The sequence below is a fragment of the Diadema antillarum genome, unplaced genomic scaffold, assembly GCF_040938485.1.
Source record: "Diadema antillarum isolate AM-2024a unplaced genomic scaffold, OU_Dant_1.0 seq00000915_RagTag, whole genome shotgun sequence".
NCBI lineage: Eukaryota > Metazoa > Echinodermata > Echinoidea > Diadematoida > Diadematidae > Diadema > Diadema antillarum.
This window is the reverse complement of record NW_027271769.1, coordinates 879468-897499: the sequence shown is the minus strand read 5'-3', so window position 1 is coordinate 897499 and position 18032 is coordinate 879468. Positions and strand designations below refer to the sequence as shown.

At 38.3% G+C, this 18032-nt stretch overlaps 2 protein-coding genes across 2 annotated transcripts in view; one reads left to right on the top strand and one right to left on the bottom strand.

The window, feature by feature from the left end:
* The window catches only part of LOC139741298 (uncharacterized), a 54799-nt gene extending 49670 nt beyond the window's left edge, over positions 1-5129 (bottom strand). The window contains exons 1-2 of the mRNA XM_071651887.1: positions 4678-5129; positions 526-576 (exon numbers count right to left, since the gene is read on the bottom strand). Of these exons, the coding sequence (XP_071507988.1) occupies positions 526-576; positions 4678-4725 (99 nt within the window). The 5' untranslated portion in view covers positions 4726-5129. The remainder of the gene's footprint in view (positions 1-525; positions 577-4677) is intronic.
* A 162-nt stretch (positions 5130-5291) lies between these two features.
* LOC139741296 (rabenosyn-5-like) lies at positions 5292-15440 on the top strand. Its single transcript, XM_071651886.1, has 9 exons — positions 5292-5488; positions 7586-7719; positions 9278-9469; positions 10195-10341; positions 10968-11129; positions 11829-12013; positions 13034-13104; positions 13722-13808; positions 14422-15440. The coding sequence occupies exons 2-9, from the start codon at positions 7611-7613 to the stop codon at positions 15062-15064; spliced, it is 1596 nt and encodes a 531-aa protein (XP_071507987.1). The 5' UTR covers positions 5292-5488; positions 7586-7610; the 3' UTR covers positions 15065-15440.
* The last annotated feature ends 2592 nt before the right edge of the window (positions 15441-18032 follow it).

The window sequence follows — 18032 nt, the reverse complement described above, 5'->3', positions numbered from 1 at the left end:
CACAGTAATCACATTCTAGGACTTGTTAAAATAGTGCCACTTTTTACAATTTCACTGTTCAAAGACTAGCATGGTAAGTTCTATTTCAGTGGAAGTTTCTGAGGTGTGGAAATTTTGTGCATTTCATGAAACAAGAAACTACCTTTAAAAAAATAAATAAAAGCACATTATATTTGTGTTTTCCTTGTTAAATGTGACACTATTTGCATGTTTTGATTCCGGGAAATTAAAAACATGCAAATTTTATCTTACCTGCCCTGGTGATGAAAATTAGTTTTTTGTTTTTTGTTTGTTTGTTTGTTTGTTTGTTTGTTTTTTTACACTACTTGCACTACAATTACTTTTAGAAGAACACTCTCAATCTGGACAATGCAATATAATTAACAGACAAAAGAATGAGCAATCTGCAGAGTAGACATTACATGTATATGTGATCTATAGAGCAGTTTAGTGTGCACAAGATAATGCAAGTGATTTTGTTTAAAATCCTTTCTGCATGCTTGATAAGGATGGACATGTACTCACAGATGCTTCTTGTTCCTCATGACTCCTGCTGGGGCTCTCTGGTGTCGCTGCCTGAAGTGAACGAAAGAAGAAACAGGACGGACATGAAATTAATTACAGCCATATATTTTCTAGTTTGTTTTACTTCATAAGAGCAAAACTCTTTTGCACTCAAGTAGTCACCGAGGGCAGAACAGAACAATTTTAACTAGTGCATTTTTAAAAACATTTATATTTTTATGTACTATGCCTTGAGTCTCATGTCTGCTATGTGTGAGAGCCTACCAAATGTGCGAGTATACTCTCTGAAGGTGCTGCACAGTAGGCCTACTACAGCCTACAGGAAGAAGAATCACAGTGAAATATCACTATAAATGAAGACACCCTGTCCCTGGGTTAAGATAGAAATTATAATTCTAAAAACTCGCACCAAGGTTCGCCTTCCTGTGCAAATATTTGACCGCACACTATGTATACTGTAACATATTATATACACTCAACCAAAAAGTAAGTTCCCCCCTATAGCATTTTTGGATATATCTCAAAAGGTCAATTCCATTGTGACTTATGGGACAAAGTGACAATTTTTGGCAATTTCAAACCAGTATTTTGAGAAAATAGTTGCATCAAATGCATTTTTCTCAGTTCATGGTTATATCCATCATATCACAGTTTATGAAAACACCATACTTAGTTTGAAAAGTATCATTGCATTACGTACAGCAACGAAAATTGCTGTCGTGACTTATGGGACATCTGAGGACCACCGTTTTTCACGTGGGAAAGTAAGTTCTGAAATATTCTTACACACAGAGACTCTGGAAAGATATTTTCTTTCCTGAATGTAGCAAAGGGTTGGTGCTTACCCTGAGCCAAGTGGTATGAATATCTACTCATTGGTACAGTAGCAGGATAGGGAAAACCAGTGTGACTGATGGGACACAAAAACGTGACTTATGGGACGCTATCAACTACCACATTTTGAGATTGAGAGAATAATATTTACTGATGCCGGAACAAGTTCTAGAACATCATTTAACCAATCTATGACCATAGAACATTCAGAAAATAAGCCATCTGAGAATTACACAAGCTGTATTATGGTCATAATAGTGTATCAGAAATGATACATAAATTCTGCAAAAATTGGCAATTTTCATGAAAAATGAAGGTTTTTCGGACATAACTCCACTCCACGTTCACTGATGTTCACAAATGAGGTATCAAAATATCCGTTGTGAAAGGCTGCTTTGAGTAAACAATACCAGATCATCTAATTAAGCTTCATTAATCATCTATACTCAATAGTTTGATTATCATAAAATGCAACCTTTCCGTGGAATTGACCAAAAGTATTTTACCGATTTTTATAATTCAAACGGGAATGGATAGGGAATTTTATTACTCATAACATGAATGGCATATATTGCCACCAGATATCATTATCGGTGTGAAAAAATGCATTTTATGTTAAAATGCATGGGGAAAAGAGTTGCACTTAAGGTTATAAGAAGCATATTGTGTACATTTCCTATGCAAGTTAGCAAATGACCTTTTTAAATTGTTATGTAATTCTCAGGAATTTCTTCAGGTACAATGTGCTTCCCTACTAAACAGATGTTGTGCATACTTTTTACACAATATTTGTAGGCCTTTTCAATATGAGAATGTTGGTCGAAGACATCATGTGGTTTTCAATTCCAATTTGGGTTGATCACATTAATGTGCTTATGGCCATTTTGCATCATGCCGTGTCTGCAAATTTTTGAAAGAGGGAAAGCTACAGCTTTCCTTGAAGCTGGGGTTCTGGTTAAGGAGGTGGCTAGGAGACTTGGGGTTTTGCCCAATGCCATAAGGAAACTTTGAGCAAAGTTTCAGGAAACTGGGGAGGTCAAAGATCTGCCAAGAAGTGGCCAACCGTGGGTGACATCTGTCAGGCAAGATGTCAATTATACAAATCACTAAAGTGCAACTTTTTTTTCCATGCATTTTGACATAAAATGCATTTTTTCACACCAATAATGATATCTGGTGGCAATGATATGCCATTCATGAATAAAATTCCTTTTTCATTCCCGTTTGAATTATGAAAATCGGTAAAATACTTTTTGAGATGCAATGTATATCCCAAAATGCTAGGGGTGACTATGCGTGGGTCCTGGTAGTAGGCACTCATATTTTTGAAATTATACTACTACACATGCTATTGTACGAGAGTGGATCGTATCACCCTGACAGGATGTTTTTTTTTTCATGGCTTTGAATTCTGTACTTAGAGGATGAAATTTCAGCCTCAAAATAGCACCAGTTATTCACAAAGTCCAGAAAATTATGAATTCTGCAAAATTATGAAAATCATTCTTCTTCTTCTTCGTATGTACTGTCCAACACCCCTTAGTAGGGGCCAACCGGACAGGGGGTGCGCTGGTGTTAAATTGCGCGGAGAGAGAAGTGTGGGGTCTAGTTGCTTTGCTCCTGGATGTATTGTAGGGTTGCTGCTTTAAAAGAGTCCTTGTTTGTGATGTTAGATACTGTTGATGGGAGTGAGTTCCAGTCTATGATTGTTCTTGGAATAAAAGAGTATTTATAACAGTTTTTGTTCGTGGTGATTGGGATGGACTCTGATTTTTGTAAAATAGACTTCAAATATACCCCTCTCCAAAAAGTTGTCTTTTTGCTCAGTGTAAAATCGCATTATAATTCCAGACACAATTTTTGTAATGGAACAATTAATTTAGTCAAATTTTCACTGTTGTGCTTGCAACATATTACTCTTCCTTTTCAGACTAAATGGCTTGGAGTTCCTCTCTAAATAAGGTTTAAAATTTCTGTATAATTTATCATTTCACATTTTGACCCCCCCCAAAAAAAATACATTAATAAACAAAAAACTCCGTTTGTTTCGTTTGACCTCACTCTCACTCACACCTTGTCCTTGCACCAGAACGACAATTCATACCCATGATTCACCATACTTCCTACCGAGCGGACGACAAAGAAAAAAATTGGCAAATGAGGCTCAAATTTTCTATTTTATGGTAAAACATCAAATTTGAAGAACATTTTGAACAGTTCACGCCATAAAACCTTGTGTCTGATTCAGTGAAGTTGTGATACTGATAGTTTGTAAATCAATATCTTGTTCTAAAACTGTGTGAGGTGAAATCTGAATCTTTAAGCATTTTTACATCGTAGGCCTAATTTTTATGCCCCCTTTTTTTGTGTGATTTCGGTCCAAACAACACTCAGTGAGGCTAATCTACGAAGCGCATATAATGTACGCAGAATATGTAGATGTACGCAGAATACCATTAGTTATGTGCGCGGGTAAAGTCCAGACATAAAATACTGTGCGCGCTGCTGTCCAGTAATACCTATACCTTAAGTATAGATATACATGGAATAAACCTCTGTTGTTCTAGTCTGTATCACATTATCACTCAGTATGATTCTAGAAAAGTGATTTGTGATAACAGAAAGTCTACCTATGTACATCTAAATTACCCTACTTATCTAAACACACAATTAATTAGTCAATTCAATAGAACTAGCTACAATACAATCTTATGAGATGCAAGATCAATCTGAAGTCGTCGTCGAGACAACCAGATGAGAAAGTTTACATTCCACCCTACTTTCAAAAAACGGGTAGGTTTCATTCCTACAATCCTAGTTTCTCTAGATAGACCTATAGTATAGGCCTACCTCATGTTTTGTTACTCGAATGTTTTAGGTTTGTGGCGTTACTCCGTTCGGGTTCTCTACCAAGTAACGTTACATTCCTAACGGTTGGGTTCCAAATTGTGTTCCTTTTTGTGAGCCGTCAAGGCCATCGTGAGAAATATTATACATAACAAGTTACGGGTAAGTTACTTAGTACACTTTACACCTCAACATCGCATCCTTAACCATACATGCATGATTACTAACAACACTGCATGAGCGATGAGCGTCATCCCATAAGCTAGAGCCTAGTCCCATTCATTTATTACTGTGTGATGTGTCATTGCAATAGTCAGTGTGCAAGTAGGCACGTAAAATACTAGTAAGTACACGAAAGCAAGAATGGCACTGACCATTGCTGACTGTGTGTCTGTGTGTGAGCTGTGTGAGGAAAGTAAAAATGTAAGAGTGCCTATAACCTTTCATGACAAAACATAATCTTCAACTTACCTTCACACTCTCTCTTGCCTTCCTGCCAAAACGTTTGATAGCTTCCATGGTGTTAAATTCACTTCACAACGCCTGATAATTAGACGACAAATCGAGGTTTACATTCCAATCAGTTTCTGGCAGACTTGACGTTCTTGGTTCCGCCGCGTATCTTCCGGTGCACTTTCATGCAGTGTATGACCTCTAGCGGACAACCGGCCGCCGCCCGCGACGCCCGCGGTTGCTGATGCTGAGCTGAGCCGCCGATCGCGTTGCGTTGTTGTAGAGCGTGGTATATGCACTCAATGTTTTTCGATGAAGAAGGACGAAAGTACACGTATCTACAATTTTCCCGTTGTTTCTCCGTGGGGACACTAATTCTAACAGAAAGTATCGACCACAGAATTAATGAGCAAAATTCCTTCAAGAAAATCGAATCTGAACAGCGAGCTAACTAAACTGTGTCTATGACACGCCCACCCGTGACCTCCATCCCTAGCGAGCAGCGCAGCTGTACGATACCCTCGCACGCGCGCGCGGGAGGACGGCCGGATCAGGAGGCGTTTGCTTTTCTGTTGTGTGTAATGTGTGCCCTATCTAATTTGTATCGACAATCCATTGGTAGTCGATGTCGACTGTGCTGCACTGTGTCTGTGCATGCTGTGGACTGTCATCGACATCGTGAGTCTCACACATCATGCGTCGATTCCAGATTATAATTGTGTTGGATGAGTAGAGACCAAACAGTTTTAATGTAGAGCCTATGGAGAAATCCAGTTGATGAACTGCAAAGAGCCCAGTATACGTCTATTGTTAGAATACACGAACGCATGTGACCATTTCTCTGTGAGTAATCAATGGCAATTTTAACGTTAGAGCTATGCAATCGCAGCAAACGGGACCTCCAATCACAATGCTGGAGCTAAAAATCAATGTGCAATGATCGTGGCAAGCAAGTTTTATCGCAAGAAGGGCAAGAAGTTCAGAAGTTCTAACCATGCCAACTGTTAACGTTAGATCTAACGATAACAGTTTAGCAACTTAGGGCCTAATTCTTGGTTTGGGAAATATGACGTACTGATGTGTGACACTAGTGCAATTGTGTGTGTGTGTGTGTGTGTCCGTGTGTCTGTCATGTCTGTGTCAGACTGTGACTGTGTTGTGGTATTGACTACTGTAAAAGTGGAAATTTTCACAGTGTTGAAATTTTCGCGCATTTTGCGCAATCAGAAATTAGCACGAAAATAAAAGCACTCGAATATTTTCGCTTCAATGCTTGTACATGTTCCTGTGCGTGATGTCTTGATTCCGCGGAATTAAACACTCGCGAAACTCTTCTTACCCGGCCAAGCGCGAAAAATTAGTCGCGTGAAAATATCCACTTTGATGTCTTGATTACACGGAATTAAAAACACGCGAAACTCTTCTTACCCGGCCAAGCGCGAAAAATTAGTCGCGCGAAAATATCCACTTTTACAGTATGTGCCATCTATGAACTGCATTTTTCACCTGACCTTATTCAACTTGTCATTTATCTTAATTCCTTTTTATTCATTTATTTATTTATTTTTCATTTTTTGCTCCCGGTTAAATTTACTAGATTTGCCGCATCACATCAGACGGCTAACTTCAGTTTCAGACTGTGCAGGCAGCATTGTGATCGTTCGCGAAGAGCGAGTTGTTTTCAGTGATGACACAAAAGTCAACGTCTATATCAACGCTTGATCCCCAAAGACTGGGTTGGTTAAAATTTTTGATCACTTGACAATTAAATCATCAATTGTTGTATACATGGATATGAAAGTACATCTAGTGCCGCAAATTGCTTCTTGTCCATTCATGATTGCATTGTAAAGTCAATATTAGACACAAGCACTGTCCCGATTAACTGGGTGTAACCAGAGTTAAGTAAGTGAAAATCATAATCGGCCACATATAGATTATGTGTTTTGATTTGCATGAGAAAAATGCTTGCCCGAATTGGGCACGCAAAATGTTTTGAAGCCCCTTTTTTCACTTTTCCCCCCTTCAATCCCACAAAGTCAACCATACAGAAGTCTAATTATGCTATAATTTTATTATATTTTTAGACTTTATTTTTGGGCATAAGTAAAATTCATGTTCAGGCAAGTGTTCTGCAACAATTTGAAAATCTGCTTGGCCATCCGGGGCAAGTGGTAAAAAGTTATTTTATACACCCCATATCGTTGCTGGGGTGACAAGACCTCGTATTTCTACAAAATGTCAAATGTTCAGGAGAGCCAAAAAACATGGCTGCCAAAGCATTATATAGCGAATGGGATCCCTTTTGACATGCCATGGTGGCTTCATTTTTGGAGTAAGACAGTTGGATTTGGTCAGGACATGACTTATCCCATTATTTGACCATTAATTCAAAAAAGTCATTTTCACCAAAATTTCAGATACAAGGTCTTGTCACCCCAGCGACGACATGCATCACTGTAATATACTAATCTCTACCACCAGTGAATTGTTGTTGAATATTGTAAGAGAGAGAGGGAGAGAGAGAGAGAGAGAGAGAGAGAGTGAGAGAGAGGGAGAGAGAGGGAATTTGGCCCGGTCAAGAATAATGTACCTCAGCCAATACTAATAGAGTAATCACAATGATACATATGGTAATAATATGCAGATCAAACCATGTTATTTTCAAAACTGTGTTTGTATATTATCCTAGTAAAATGCCAATTTAATATGTTGTTCACTTTGGTGATGCAAATCATCAGGGCTGAAAAAGGATTTTTTTCAGTGTGAATTTTCAATCACATAGTTCTGCAGTAATAATCAGCATTACAAGTGGATTGAATGAAATTAGATTTAGATTTATAAATGTAATTTTGTGTGAACTGTGTGAAGACATTACTCGAAGTTACCCAAATATTTTACATATCTATGTTTGTCTGTTTTGCAGAAGTTGTGAGAGATCCTAACCCATCATGGCTGCCACAGTAACGCATGACAGCAGTCCAGTCTACGAGGGCTTCCTATGTCCAATGTGCCTTCAGAACTTCGACACAGTGTATCAGCTACAACATCACGTTGAAAGTATGTCCTCATGCCACAGAGCTTTCTCATTTCACATGACAAAAACTTATACATCTTGACACTGCAGGCAGCCCCCCCCCCCCCGAAAAAGAGAGAAAAAAAAATAGGACAGAGTACAGATTGTTCCCCCTCCCTCCCCCATTACTCTCCAGAGATGTCTTTTTGTGCTTTATTACCTCCGCCAAGGGAGGAGGTTATGTTTTCGTTACCATTGGTTTGTTAGTTAGTTAGTTAGTTTGTTTGTTTGTGCGTGTGCAAAATAACTCAAAAAGTTGTGCATGGATTTGGATGAAACTTGCAGGAAAGGTTGAGAATGACACAAAGAACAAATGATTAAATTTTGGTAGTCCGGAAATTTTTATCGGTTTTATGAAGGAATTTCGATATTTTGCCATGTAGGGTCAACGAATTTGGGAGTTCAAGCTGCGCATTTTTGAAGTTTTCATGCACGCACTAAAGTGCGTGCTCTCGTTGCTGCTGGAGCGAGGCGCGCCGTGCATCTGAGGGTTTATGACGTAACAAAGGCTTCTATGTTGGGAAATCGGGCGATTTTTCAGTGGTGGCAATTACTGATCTCTATGGAAGAGCAAGATCATCAGTGGAAAGTAACTGCTTGGCGGAGGTCTGTGCTCTCAGAGTGCTTTTCTAGTTTCTCATTAGAAAGATATGAAAATCATGGCTGGAAATTCTTGAAAGGCAACGTATTTAGCAGAGAGATTGTTAGCTCAAATCAGACAAATGTTAAGAACACTGTTCAAGACAGATTGAATGTCATGTAACTTTGCTGGCAGCCGGGGGCCTTGTTTACTCACCTTTGTGACTTGTCTATGACATCATATTTTTGGGTTTGTTTGTTTGTTTATTGTTTTTGTTTTTGTGGGGTTTTTTTCACAAAAAGCAGATCTATGCAACTTTCATTGAGAATTGACTGCATTTTGTCATAACAGAGGATGTCAAAAAATCAAAAAGAAATTGTTTAGAATATTTCGGAAAGGTATTTAATAATCATGACACTTCGACACAATGTAGTGCTAAAGTAGCTGTATCTAATGCTCTGAAATGGAATGTGAAATCACAGCTGTGTAATTGGAGACTACTTCAGACTGCCAATGGAAGGCAGTATTAATATCCAGCTATGAAGCTAACTAACCTTCAGATGATCAGAACTTGCAGAATATGAATTATTATTTTTTTTTTGATCTCCATCTACTCTGTAACTTGCTTCAGGTGTTCATGCACTGCAGTTCTCATGTGTGTGTGCCAAGGTACATTCTTTAATGATGAGTTTTAAAGGCAGTATTTTCCTATTCCCTTTCACATGATTTTATTTATTAGGAAAGCTTAATACACATGCATAATCCTTATTCCCCATTCAACTTAAATTCCCATGATAGTAATCTTGCAAGTGCCATGACATCTAATGATACATAATGTTCAGATATCTTGAAGGTGATACAAGAACAGTGCTTCATAATGTCGTAGAACTGATTTTGCTGATGAATAGGAAAAAAAGAGAGCAAAAAAACCATATTATGTTATTGTTGGTTTGTTTTTGTAGGTGCTCACGGGAGTGAAGACAAAGCTGTGCTAAACCAGCTCAAGGGCTTCTTCGGGAAAGCCAAACGCCTCATCAGAAACAGGTCTGAGGATTCATTCCATGAGGGTCAGAGGGGGGAGGAGGAGGATTTCACCCCACCATCACAGACTCTCCTGGGCACTGACCCCTTTACGTGGGACACCCAGGACCTTGGTGAGGAATCAAACGACTTGTACATCGATATCTGTGGTACCGTACATCAGATCCAGACAGAACTTGAAACTAATTCTTGAAGTTGATCATACGCTTTTAAGCTCTCACTCATATTTTGTCTTGGTAATGGTAGATGAGAGAAGAAGAAACAGATAGGGCCTCACCAAGGCATTGGAGTAAGGTTCGTTCAGAGTTAGATGACTCCTGATGTCCATGTTCTGCATGATTTCAAGATTGGTGGCATATTTACTCCATTCATGTGAGCTTCTGCCTTCCCAAATTGTCAAACTTTGGAAAACTGAATGTGATGAAATGCATTCTGGAGAACAAACATTGTGCTTAATAGTGAGAGGTTACAGTTTTGTATGTAGTTGGTGAAGTTTAATAAATTGACACTGCTAGTGTGCTATTTATAGTAAACGAACAACTTCCCGAGTGTGCCAAAACCTTGTACCTCAATTAGCATATATTAAAAAAATGCAAACTCAATTTTAAATATTAAAAATACTATTTTGAGTTTTAAAATAGAACAATTATTAATATAATCCAAGATGACAGTATTTGATGGCAATACTGACATTCTTCTGTGAAAGTGTTGCTCAAATGGAAAAGTTCTTTTCACCCTCCTGAAAATTCATGATGTTGAGATGCAAGGGCTTGTCACCCCAGAGACGACATGGGAAGCAGATTTCTGCTTACTCCATCTCATCTTTGTCTAATGGCAGGAGCATCCAGGAGCCATTTTGAATTCTTGAGGAGCATCAGGAGTGACAGGATAGACAGGACGTTTGTGGAGATCAACAAGCTGGTCATACGTCTAGAAAAGTTGATCAAACAGGGACCACCGTGGAGTGACCAGGCAAAGAGAAAAGGTAAAATTGAGATCTTTGTCATCAAACTGAAATGAGTGCCTGAATGGAGAGATGATACTTTGGGGAATCTCCCATTCTGAGATGGATGATGACTTGTTGATATAGTTTGCCTGTTAGATCCATGAATTAATTCCACTTTCATTAGATGCAATAGAAAAAGATTGTATTTGTTGCTTAGATACCAAATGATTATGCTTCAATGAAAGAAGTTGGTGAACTTCCCATACTCTGAAGCCAAGACAAGGGGCTATGTTGAGGGTGGCTAGCTTCACAGTGACTCTGGTCTCTGTTGTTAATGCAGTCACAGTTCTTTCCTTGATTGCTGTACAAAGGGACTGATCATTGTTATTCTTTATATTCTTTGCTGCATGTAAGGCCAGGAGGATTTTGCACAACTAGTTCAAGAGTGGGAAGCTTTAAAGAGTCATATTAAACAGAGCAATGGGCTTCCATACAACATCTCTTAAACCTCTAAGTAATGAGAAAATATCCAAGCTTAAGCTCTCGTTCATTCTCCCAAACTCTGAGCCCTCAACACAAAGAAAAACCAAACAAACCAAACAGAATGAGCAAGGAAATTGGGTATGAACAAATTTTTATTCCGTCCAATTTCATATTATTTTCAGTTTATGAGCGGACTGTTGTGCCTTGGGTGGAGGATAGTGATGTTCCCATTTGCTTGTCCTGTGGAAACAAATTTTCTCTGGCATTACGTCGCCATCACTGTAGGCTGTGTGGCAGCATCATGTGCAACAAGTGCTCCAAGTTTGTTGATCTTGACTTCTGTGGTAAGTTCATTTTGAAAGTATAACCAAAATTGATGTTTTTATATCGTGTACATCAACTAAGCAACTGAAACTAAAGTTGGTTGTATAATTTGCTTCAAAAATCATACTTCTCTCATACTTCTCTCAGGAGTATAGCACAGATTACAAAATGGAATAATAATTTGTCCCTTGCTGGAAGTCAGAACTCAGCATTTGTTTTTTGTTCATTTTATTCATAAAAAAGTGTATCTGTAGAAATGAAGAGGAGACAACATTCATATTTTCTTACTAATTTAGAAATGCACATGTTGTGGGGATATGTTTGTCACGTGACTGTTGTCATTCTCTAATAATTTTTTTTTTTATAGAATAAATAATGCTGGAAATTTTTACTTCTGTTGTGCATAAATCTAGGTAAATATAGATTCATAGTGAAATAGCTTTTTAGGGTAATTTATGGTGTGCTTTTGTATTTGTTTCATCACGCACATACAATTTTTCGATGAATGCAACAATTAAAGAGTTGTCTGAAGTACATATGATCTAATGAGAGTTTGATGAAGAAATTGGTACAGGGGCCCAGATATCTATGAATACATTCATGCCATTATTCATTTGTGGAGGTATGCAACATGTCTAATTTTGCCAACTGAAATTATGGTCATAGTTCTTGATATGTCCATATGCCATTAAATGCTGTAACTTGGTGATGACTTGCAGAGCAAGTCTTGAATCCAGCTGAGGGTGTAAGGAAGGTCAGACGAAGAGAGGTGCAGGGGTCACCGAGCAAGAAGTCGACAGAGATAACGCTTCGAGTCTGTCAGCACTGCGTGGATATCATGGAGAAGAGACTGAGCATGGTGCGGGAACGGATCACCAAGCCGGTCATTGTCCAGCTCTATGAGGTAGGCTAAAAAAACAACAACAAACAAACAAACAAACCTCCCCCCAAAAAAACAAAACAAAAAAAAAACAAAAAAAAAAAACACCACAAAAAAACAAACAAACAAACAAATAATGAAAGCTGTCTTCCAGTTTGGGTTGAAGAAACAATGTTTGTTTTTCTTTCATTTCTGTCTTTTTCTTCTCCTATGGCGTCGTTGCATAAACACACTTACTATGTTGTGGATGATAATGCAAGTTTCACCATGGTTTTAATTTGTATGGAAATTAAAATTTATACAACATTGTGTTGTTCAGATTCATATCTGCTAAAAATGCCATCAGGGATATGGCGCATGGACCAGCAATCCACTCATATTATTCTCACCAATTACAAAGCAGTTAAACCTTTAGTGTCAGTGCTTGTTAGATAGTATTTAGCACCCCCACTGGTTGTGGGGGCAGGAGCATGGTGGTAGATAGTGGATTTTTCATACTTTAAGGATAAAATGAAATCCTGTCATAGAAGAATGCAGATATTTGAAGTTTGATGGAAAAGACATTTGGAATAAATAGATGTATGCTTTTCATTTTCTATGTATACCATGAATCAGTTTTTTTTTTTCTTTTTTTGTATGGTCACTATATGGGGAGAATCAGTCATAGATGAAAATATGTATGAAGCTATAATGGCAATTTTATCTATTGTAATCCTGTGCGAGCCCAGGTAGTCTTGAAGTCCTGAATTTACACTGATAATTTTTTTTTCTCTCTCCAACCAAATAGTAAAAAATTGAAATGGGTGCAGCAGTTTCATCTGAGCAGTTTGTCCATTTAAAAATCAACAACATCAAGAACGTGGAACATAACCTGGGAAGCTGAGGTACAAGTGTACTACTGCAATTTGTTTGGCAAGCATTTTAAAGTGACCATCCTCTGGTAGAAGAATTGGAAAAGGGAATTTCCAACGTGATGAGAAAACGATAAGCTGAGATGCTAATTCTAAGTGTATGTGCTCCGCATTTGTTTTTCTTCCCTGTCAGAAACTGATAGAGATCAAGGCACAGATTATGAAGCAGTTACCCGTCTATGAACGTATGGCCGAATCATTGTTGTAAGTACCTTTGACTAGGGCACAGCCTTTCTCTTGTCAACCCCCTTTACCACCATCAATGTTTATATCCTAAGTATCAATTTTTTTAAATTCTTTCTTGGTGCTAAGGAATATTAATATAAACATTTTGTCAAGAGCTTCAGTTTAGCCAATATGAAGATAATTCAGACATACTTTCTCTGTTAGGTTAGATCTTCCATTTTAAGAGGAAACAGAATTGTGAAATATCTATAAATTTGATGAACAGTTTTGTGTCTCCTTGGTGTCTCCAAATGTGATGACAAGTGCGGATATCACTCTCCATTTCCAGTGGAGAGTGATTTTATTATTACTATTCTTGTGCAAATGTTTTTTTTTCCCTTTTGCAGTAAGCTTTTGCAATGGATCAGCTTTATTAATTGGACTGTGATTCTATTATACTATAGTATACTATACTTAATGGAAAAACTGTGAGAACAGAAATGAGATTTCAGTTTTTCTGTACCCACTTAGAGATATGATTATGTGAACTCCATGTTCATCAACTAGGTGACAATGAAATGTTCCAAGTAGCTGCTTTGTAAAGTGTACTGAATATTTTATTGAATGTACCAGGATTGTACCTCTCTTGTTTCTAGGGCTGGAGAAGAGCAATATTCTTATGAAAGAGCGGAACGAGAGAGGACAGTTCTGCTGAAGTACTTTGATGCATTGGACATGCTGAGGTAAGACTCATGCTATCACTCGTATGAAAGCACCCCTGTATTAATACTTACCATCACATGGCTTTCGGTAACTGTATAGTTCTTTGACAAATGTCTGTCAGCAATTTCCTTCTTCAACAGTGAAAAGTGGAATTGCCTGCAACCGTATATGTCTTTAATAAGTTTGTAAAGCTGATGGTGATGACCTTTTATGAGGGGTCAAATTTCTCTTCTCATAGATTTGACTCAAAGTGGTGTAATAATGTACATCATACCCCAGTCAGTTGATGCAGCAGGGAAGCTGTGTCTAAGATGGAGTGGAGGTGAAGCTAGCAATGCGTGATAGAACCTAGAAGAAAGAGAGCTGGACACAGTTACTACCTTTTGCAGGGTTCCAACTCCACACCATCCTTATAGCAAATATCAAGAGGCAAATAATCAACGAAATTAAGTTTGTAGGGATAACATTCCTTCCATTTACAGTATTTAAAGTCAAAGTTATAATCCACCACGTAGGCCTCTAATACAAGTTATGTAAATTAATTGAGTGCTGCCACTGTTGTGGTTTGTGTGTGTGATGCTTTAAATACCATCATTAATTTCTAGTCCAATATTGACTCCTTATTCTCTGCAGCAAAAAAATCTTTACTCTGGGATCAGGGTCTGACAAGACTCTGTCACCCTCCCAGCAGAAACTCCGGAGGAACGTCCGGTCAGAAGCAGTACGCTTTCTCCAAGACCACATGCTGGGGCTTCAGCCACTGCCCCCTGAAGAGGAAATCATTCGGCTGCAGGAGAAACGCCGAGCTGCCATCGCAAGAAGACTGGAGGAGGAGCGAAGGGCTCGGGCCCAGCAGATGCAGGCAGAGGCCAAGGCCCTGGAGAGAGCTTCCCAGAAGGCCCAAGCTGAATCAAAACACCTGGAGAGCCCGAAAAAGGGCCACGAACGAAAGTCCAGCTGGGGACTGCTGAACAAGATCAAAGAGCAGGCCCAGGAAGTCGGGGCAGGAATGATGGGAGGGCTAGGGTCAAGCGAGGTTAGGAGTCAGCCTGTGGCTCCATCAGGTTGGAAGCCAAGTGCGGTCAGCCAGGAGTCAGTACAGGCCCTGTCGGACGATCCTCTTATACAGCAGATGAACATTATCAGCAGCTACCTGAATCAGGCCCAGGAGGCCGGTCGGTGGGACGAGGTAACAATGCTGGAAGCAAATCTCAAGGACCTTCAAATGGCATACAGGGAAGAAGTCAGTCGCCGTGCTAAGCAGCAGAATTTATGACCACCATGAATGCGCCCCCACATCACATGTCACACCTTCCAAACTCGCCATCTACCATAAATCCCCACTAGAAATGTAGTATATGAAACAGTGATGTTTAGAAACAAATTGTTTGCTTGGATTGATTTTAATTGGGCATCATGGATACACTCAAATGCTAATGAGTAAGCAACCATGAAACAAATTGTTTTCCTGGATTAATTTCATGTGAGCATTATGGAGACATTCAAATGCTTATGAGTATTAAAAGTTACCATGGGACTACAAATTCCCTCCACATGACTAGGCAGTGAGGAAAAAGTGCAGTGCACAGGGGCACAATTGCTGCAGCCAGGGGGACTTGAACCAAGAATCCATGATTGAGAGGCCATGGAATATCCACTGACCCACAACAGCTGTAATTTGATTGTTAAGAACATATTTGTAGTGTGTTTGTGTTTGCATTTAAGAAATGAAATATACACAGACCAGGAATCACATACAAGATATAGTAACATTATAATTAACCTTCAAAAGAAAGGCCCATGTACATTGTAGCTGTATCACTAGTAATCCCACAATGATATATTTACATAACTACTTATGTCAATGCCTATTTGATATGAAATGCTTGGTTTTATTTACATATTTATAATGGCAGGGTCAGGTCTTTCTGAAACACTAGAATTACAGTGGTCTGTTAAAAACTAACCAGATATTATTGTGCTATGAAATTGTTATGTAATAGGAAAATAATTCAATCATCACACGGCTTTGTGCCTCTTACATTGCTTACTTTTTTTTTTTGCACACAACATTATCATTTTAAAACAGTATTCCTTTTTTCTATTCGCACCCAAAAGGTTCCATATGGAAGCTTTTATTGGCATCTAAACGACATACCTGATATATTGTAAGCATATAATCAATCTGAATTACTTGCTCCTTTTGTTAGAGCAGGAATACGTAAAGAGTGAAGGCCATGTCTGTGTCCTGTTTTGTCAACAATCAACAAACAAGGTCTTTGAAATGTGCCTGAAGTTATACTGATTTTGATCCTAGTCTCCTGCAACTTTTTCTGCCTTCAGGGAATCCCTGTTAGAAAAAAAAAAAATCTCAAAAATATGTACTGCTTTTTTAAGAAGGTGAATTTGGTGGTTCCAGTTTTCTATTACTGTGTTATAGCTTGTCTCTTTTTTAGTATGTTTATGAGTTACCGCTCATAACAAGGTAAAATTGGCGGTCCTGTCAAGCTTGTTTTATCAGGATTTCCCTGTACTTGATAAAAGAAAGATTCCATTCACACAACTACATAACGTCACTGGGGTGACAAGACCTTTTATCTGCAATTTTGGTAAAAATTACTTTTTTGGATTAATGGTCAAATAATGGGTTAAGTGATGTCCTGTCCAAATCCCAACTGTCTTACTCCAAAAATGAAGCCACCACGGCATGTCAAAGGAAAGGTTATCCCATTCGCCACAGTGCTTTGGCCGCCATGTTTTTTGGCTCTCCTGAACATTTGACATTTTGTAGATACGAGGTCTTGTCGCCCCAGCGACGATAAATTGATTGTGTCTTGATGAACTTTACAGAAGCCCCATGCGTGTGACTGATTTATGATATACAGTAACATATTTTTCAAAGAAGTATCGCTATAAGCTAAATGCACAAAGTCACTATTATCTTTTTTGTCATCAAGGGATTTTGTTTTTAGTGCCAAAGAATATGATCAAGGTTGGTGAAACAAAGCATGCCGCAGGCTGATATTGCCTTTACATTTAATCATTTAACTTTCTGTACATGAGTAGATATGCCTCACTGTAGTCAAAATCAGGCCATAATCTAGAAATTGAATTGTCTTCCTGCTTGTGCTAAGTTCTTCTTGTTTTACTCATACACTTACTTTTTAATACTCAGGAGCAGATAAGAACACTTGTAATTTGCAGGACATACACCATACCACTGAGAAAGCAACTGCCGTTTGCTGGATATTTGATTGCAGTCAAATAATAGTTGATTTTAAATTGTTTACATGCAAGGTGGATACATGTAATGAGTTTGATATCAGTCGTACCACTGGTGGTTACTATGATGAATAGTAAGACTGGTATCTTCATGACAATGTGAATTTCACTGCCTTCTAATGGTGGGTGTGTGATAAATAGTTTTTGTAGATTTACTGGTTCCAAAGCAGAACAATATTGCCAAAGTGAATACGTGGTCGTTGCTCCCTATGTAATTCTGTATTCCACTCTGTACATATTGCCATGACATTTACCGGGTAGTTGTGGGTCTGCAATGAAGTTAATTGTGTTTGTTAACACATGCATTCCATTGCACTGTTAAACAAAAGTTATTATGAATGGTTGCAGCTCAGAGAGACTAACATGTCCACTTGTGTCATTCTGACTGGCCAATACATACCATTGCATATCAAAATTTCTTCTGCTTTTCGTCATCAAGCAACAGACCTTCAAAAACTTTCTCATTTTTCCTCCTGGAGCATGTCCTCTGTATTTTCATACCCTTTCTGCTCACAAGACTCCCTCAAACTTGATTTCCATTTTTGATGAGGGAAAATACGCAATAGCTAATATTCAAAACTGAGTATAGTATACATAACAAGGTGATGTAACAGAAAATCTACAGCCCCTTTTTATCAAAAGTTTTGAAAGCACTTTATAACATAACACTAACCCTATATGGTATATGAACAAAACGTTGATAATTTGTTTTTCATAACATGCCTAATTTTGTAACTTTGTGGAGGGTCCTTACCAGGGAAAATTGTTTTGTAGATTTGCAGTCCAGCTAAAGTGGGGGAAAAATCTCAATATTTAACTCAGATACAATGTAACATGTACAAGAGAAATGAAATTATTTCACCTTGATGTGGAAAGAGATGGCTCGTGCACTGAAATGAAGTGAGAGGATGTTTGAAGAATGTTTGTTATTAATAACTGTCGGTAGTTTCATTTTTGCTATA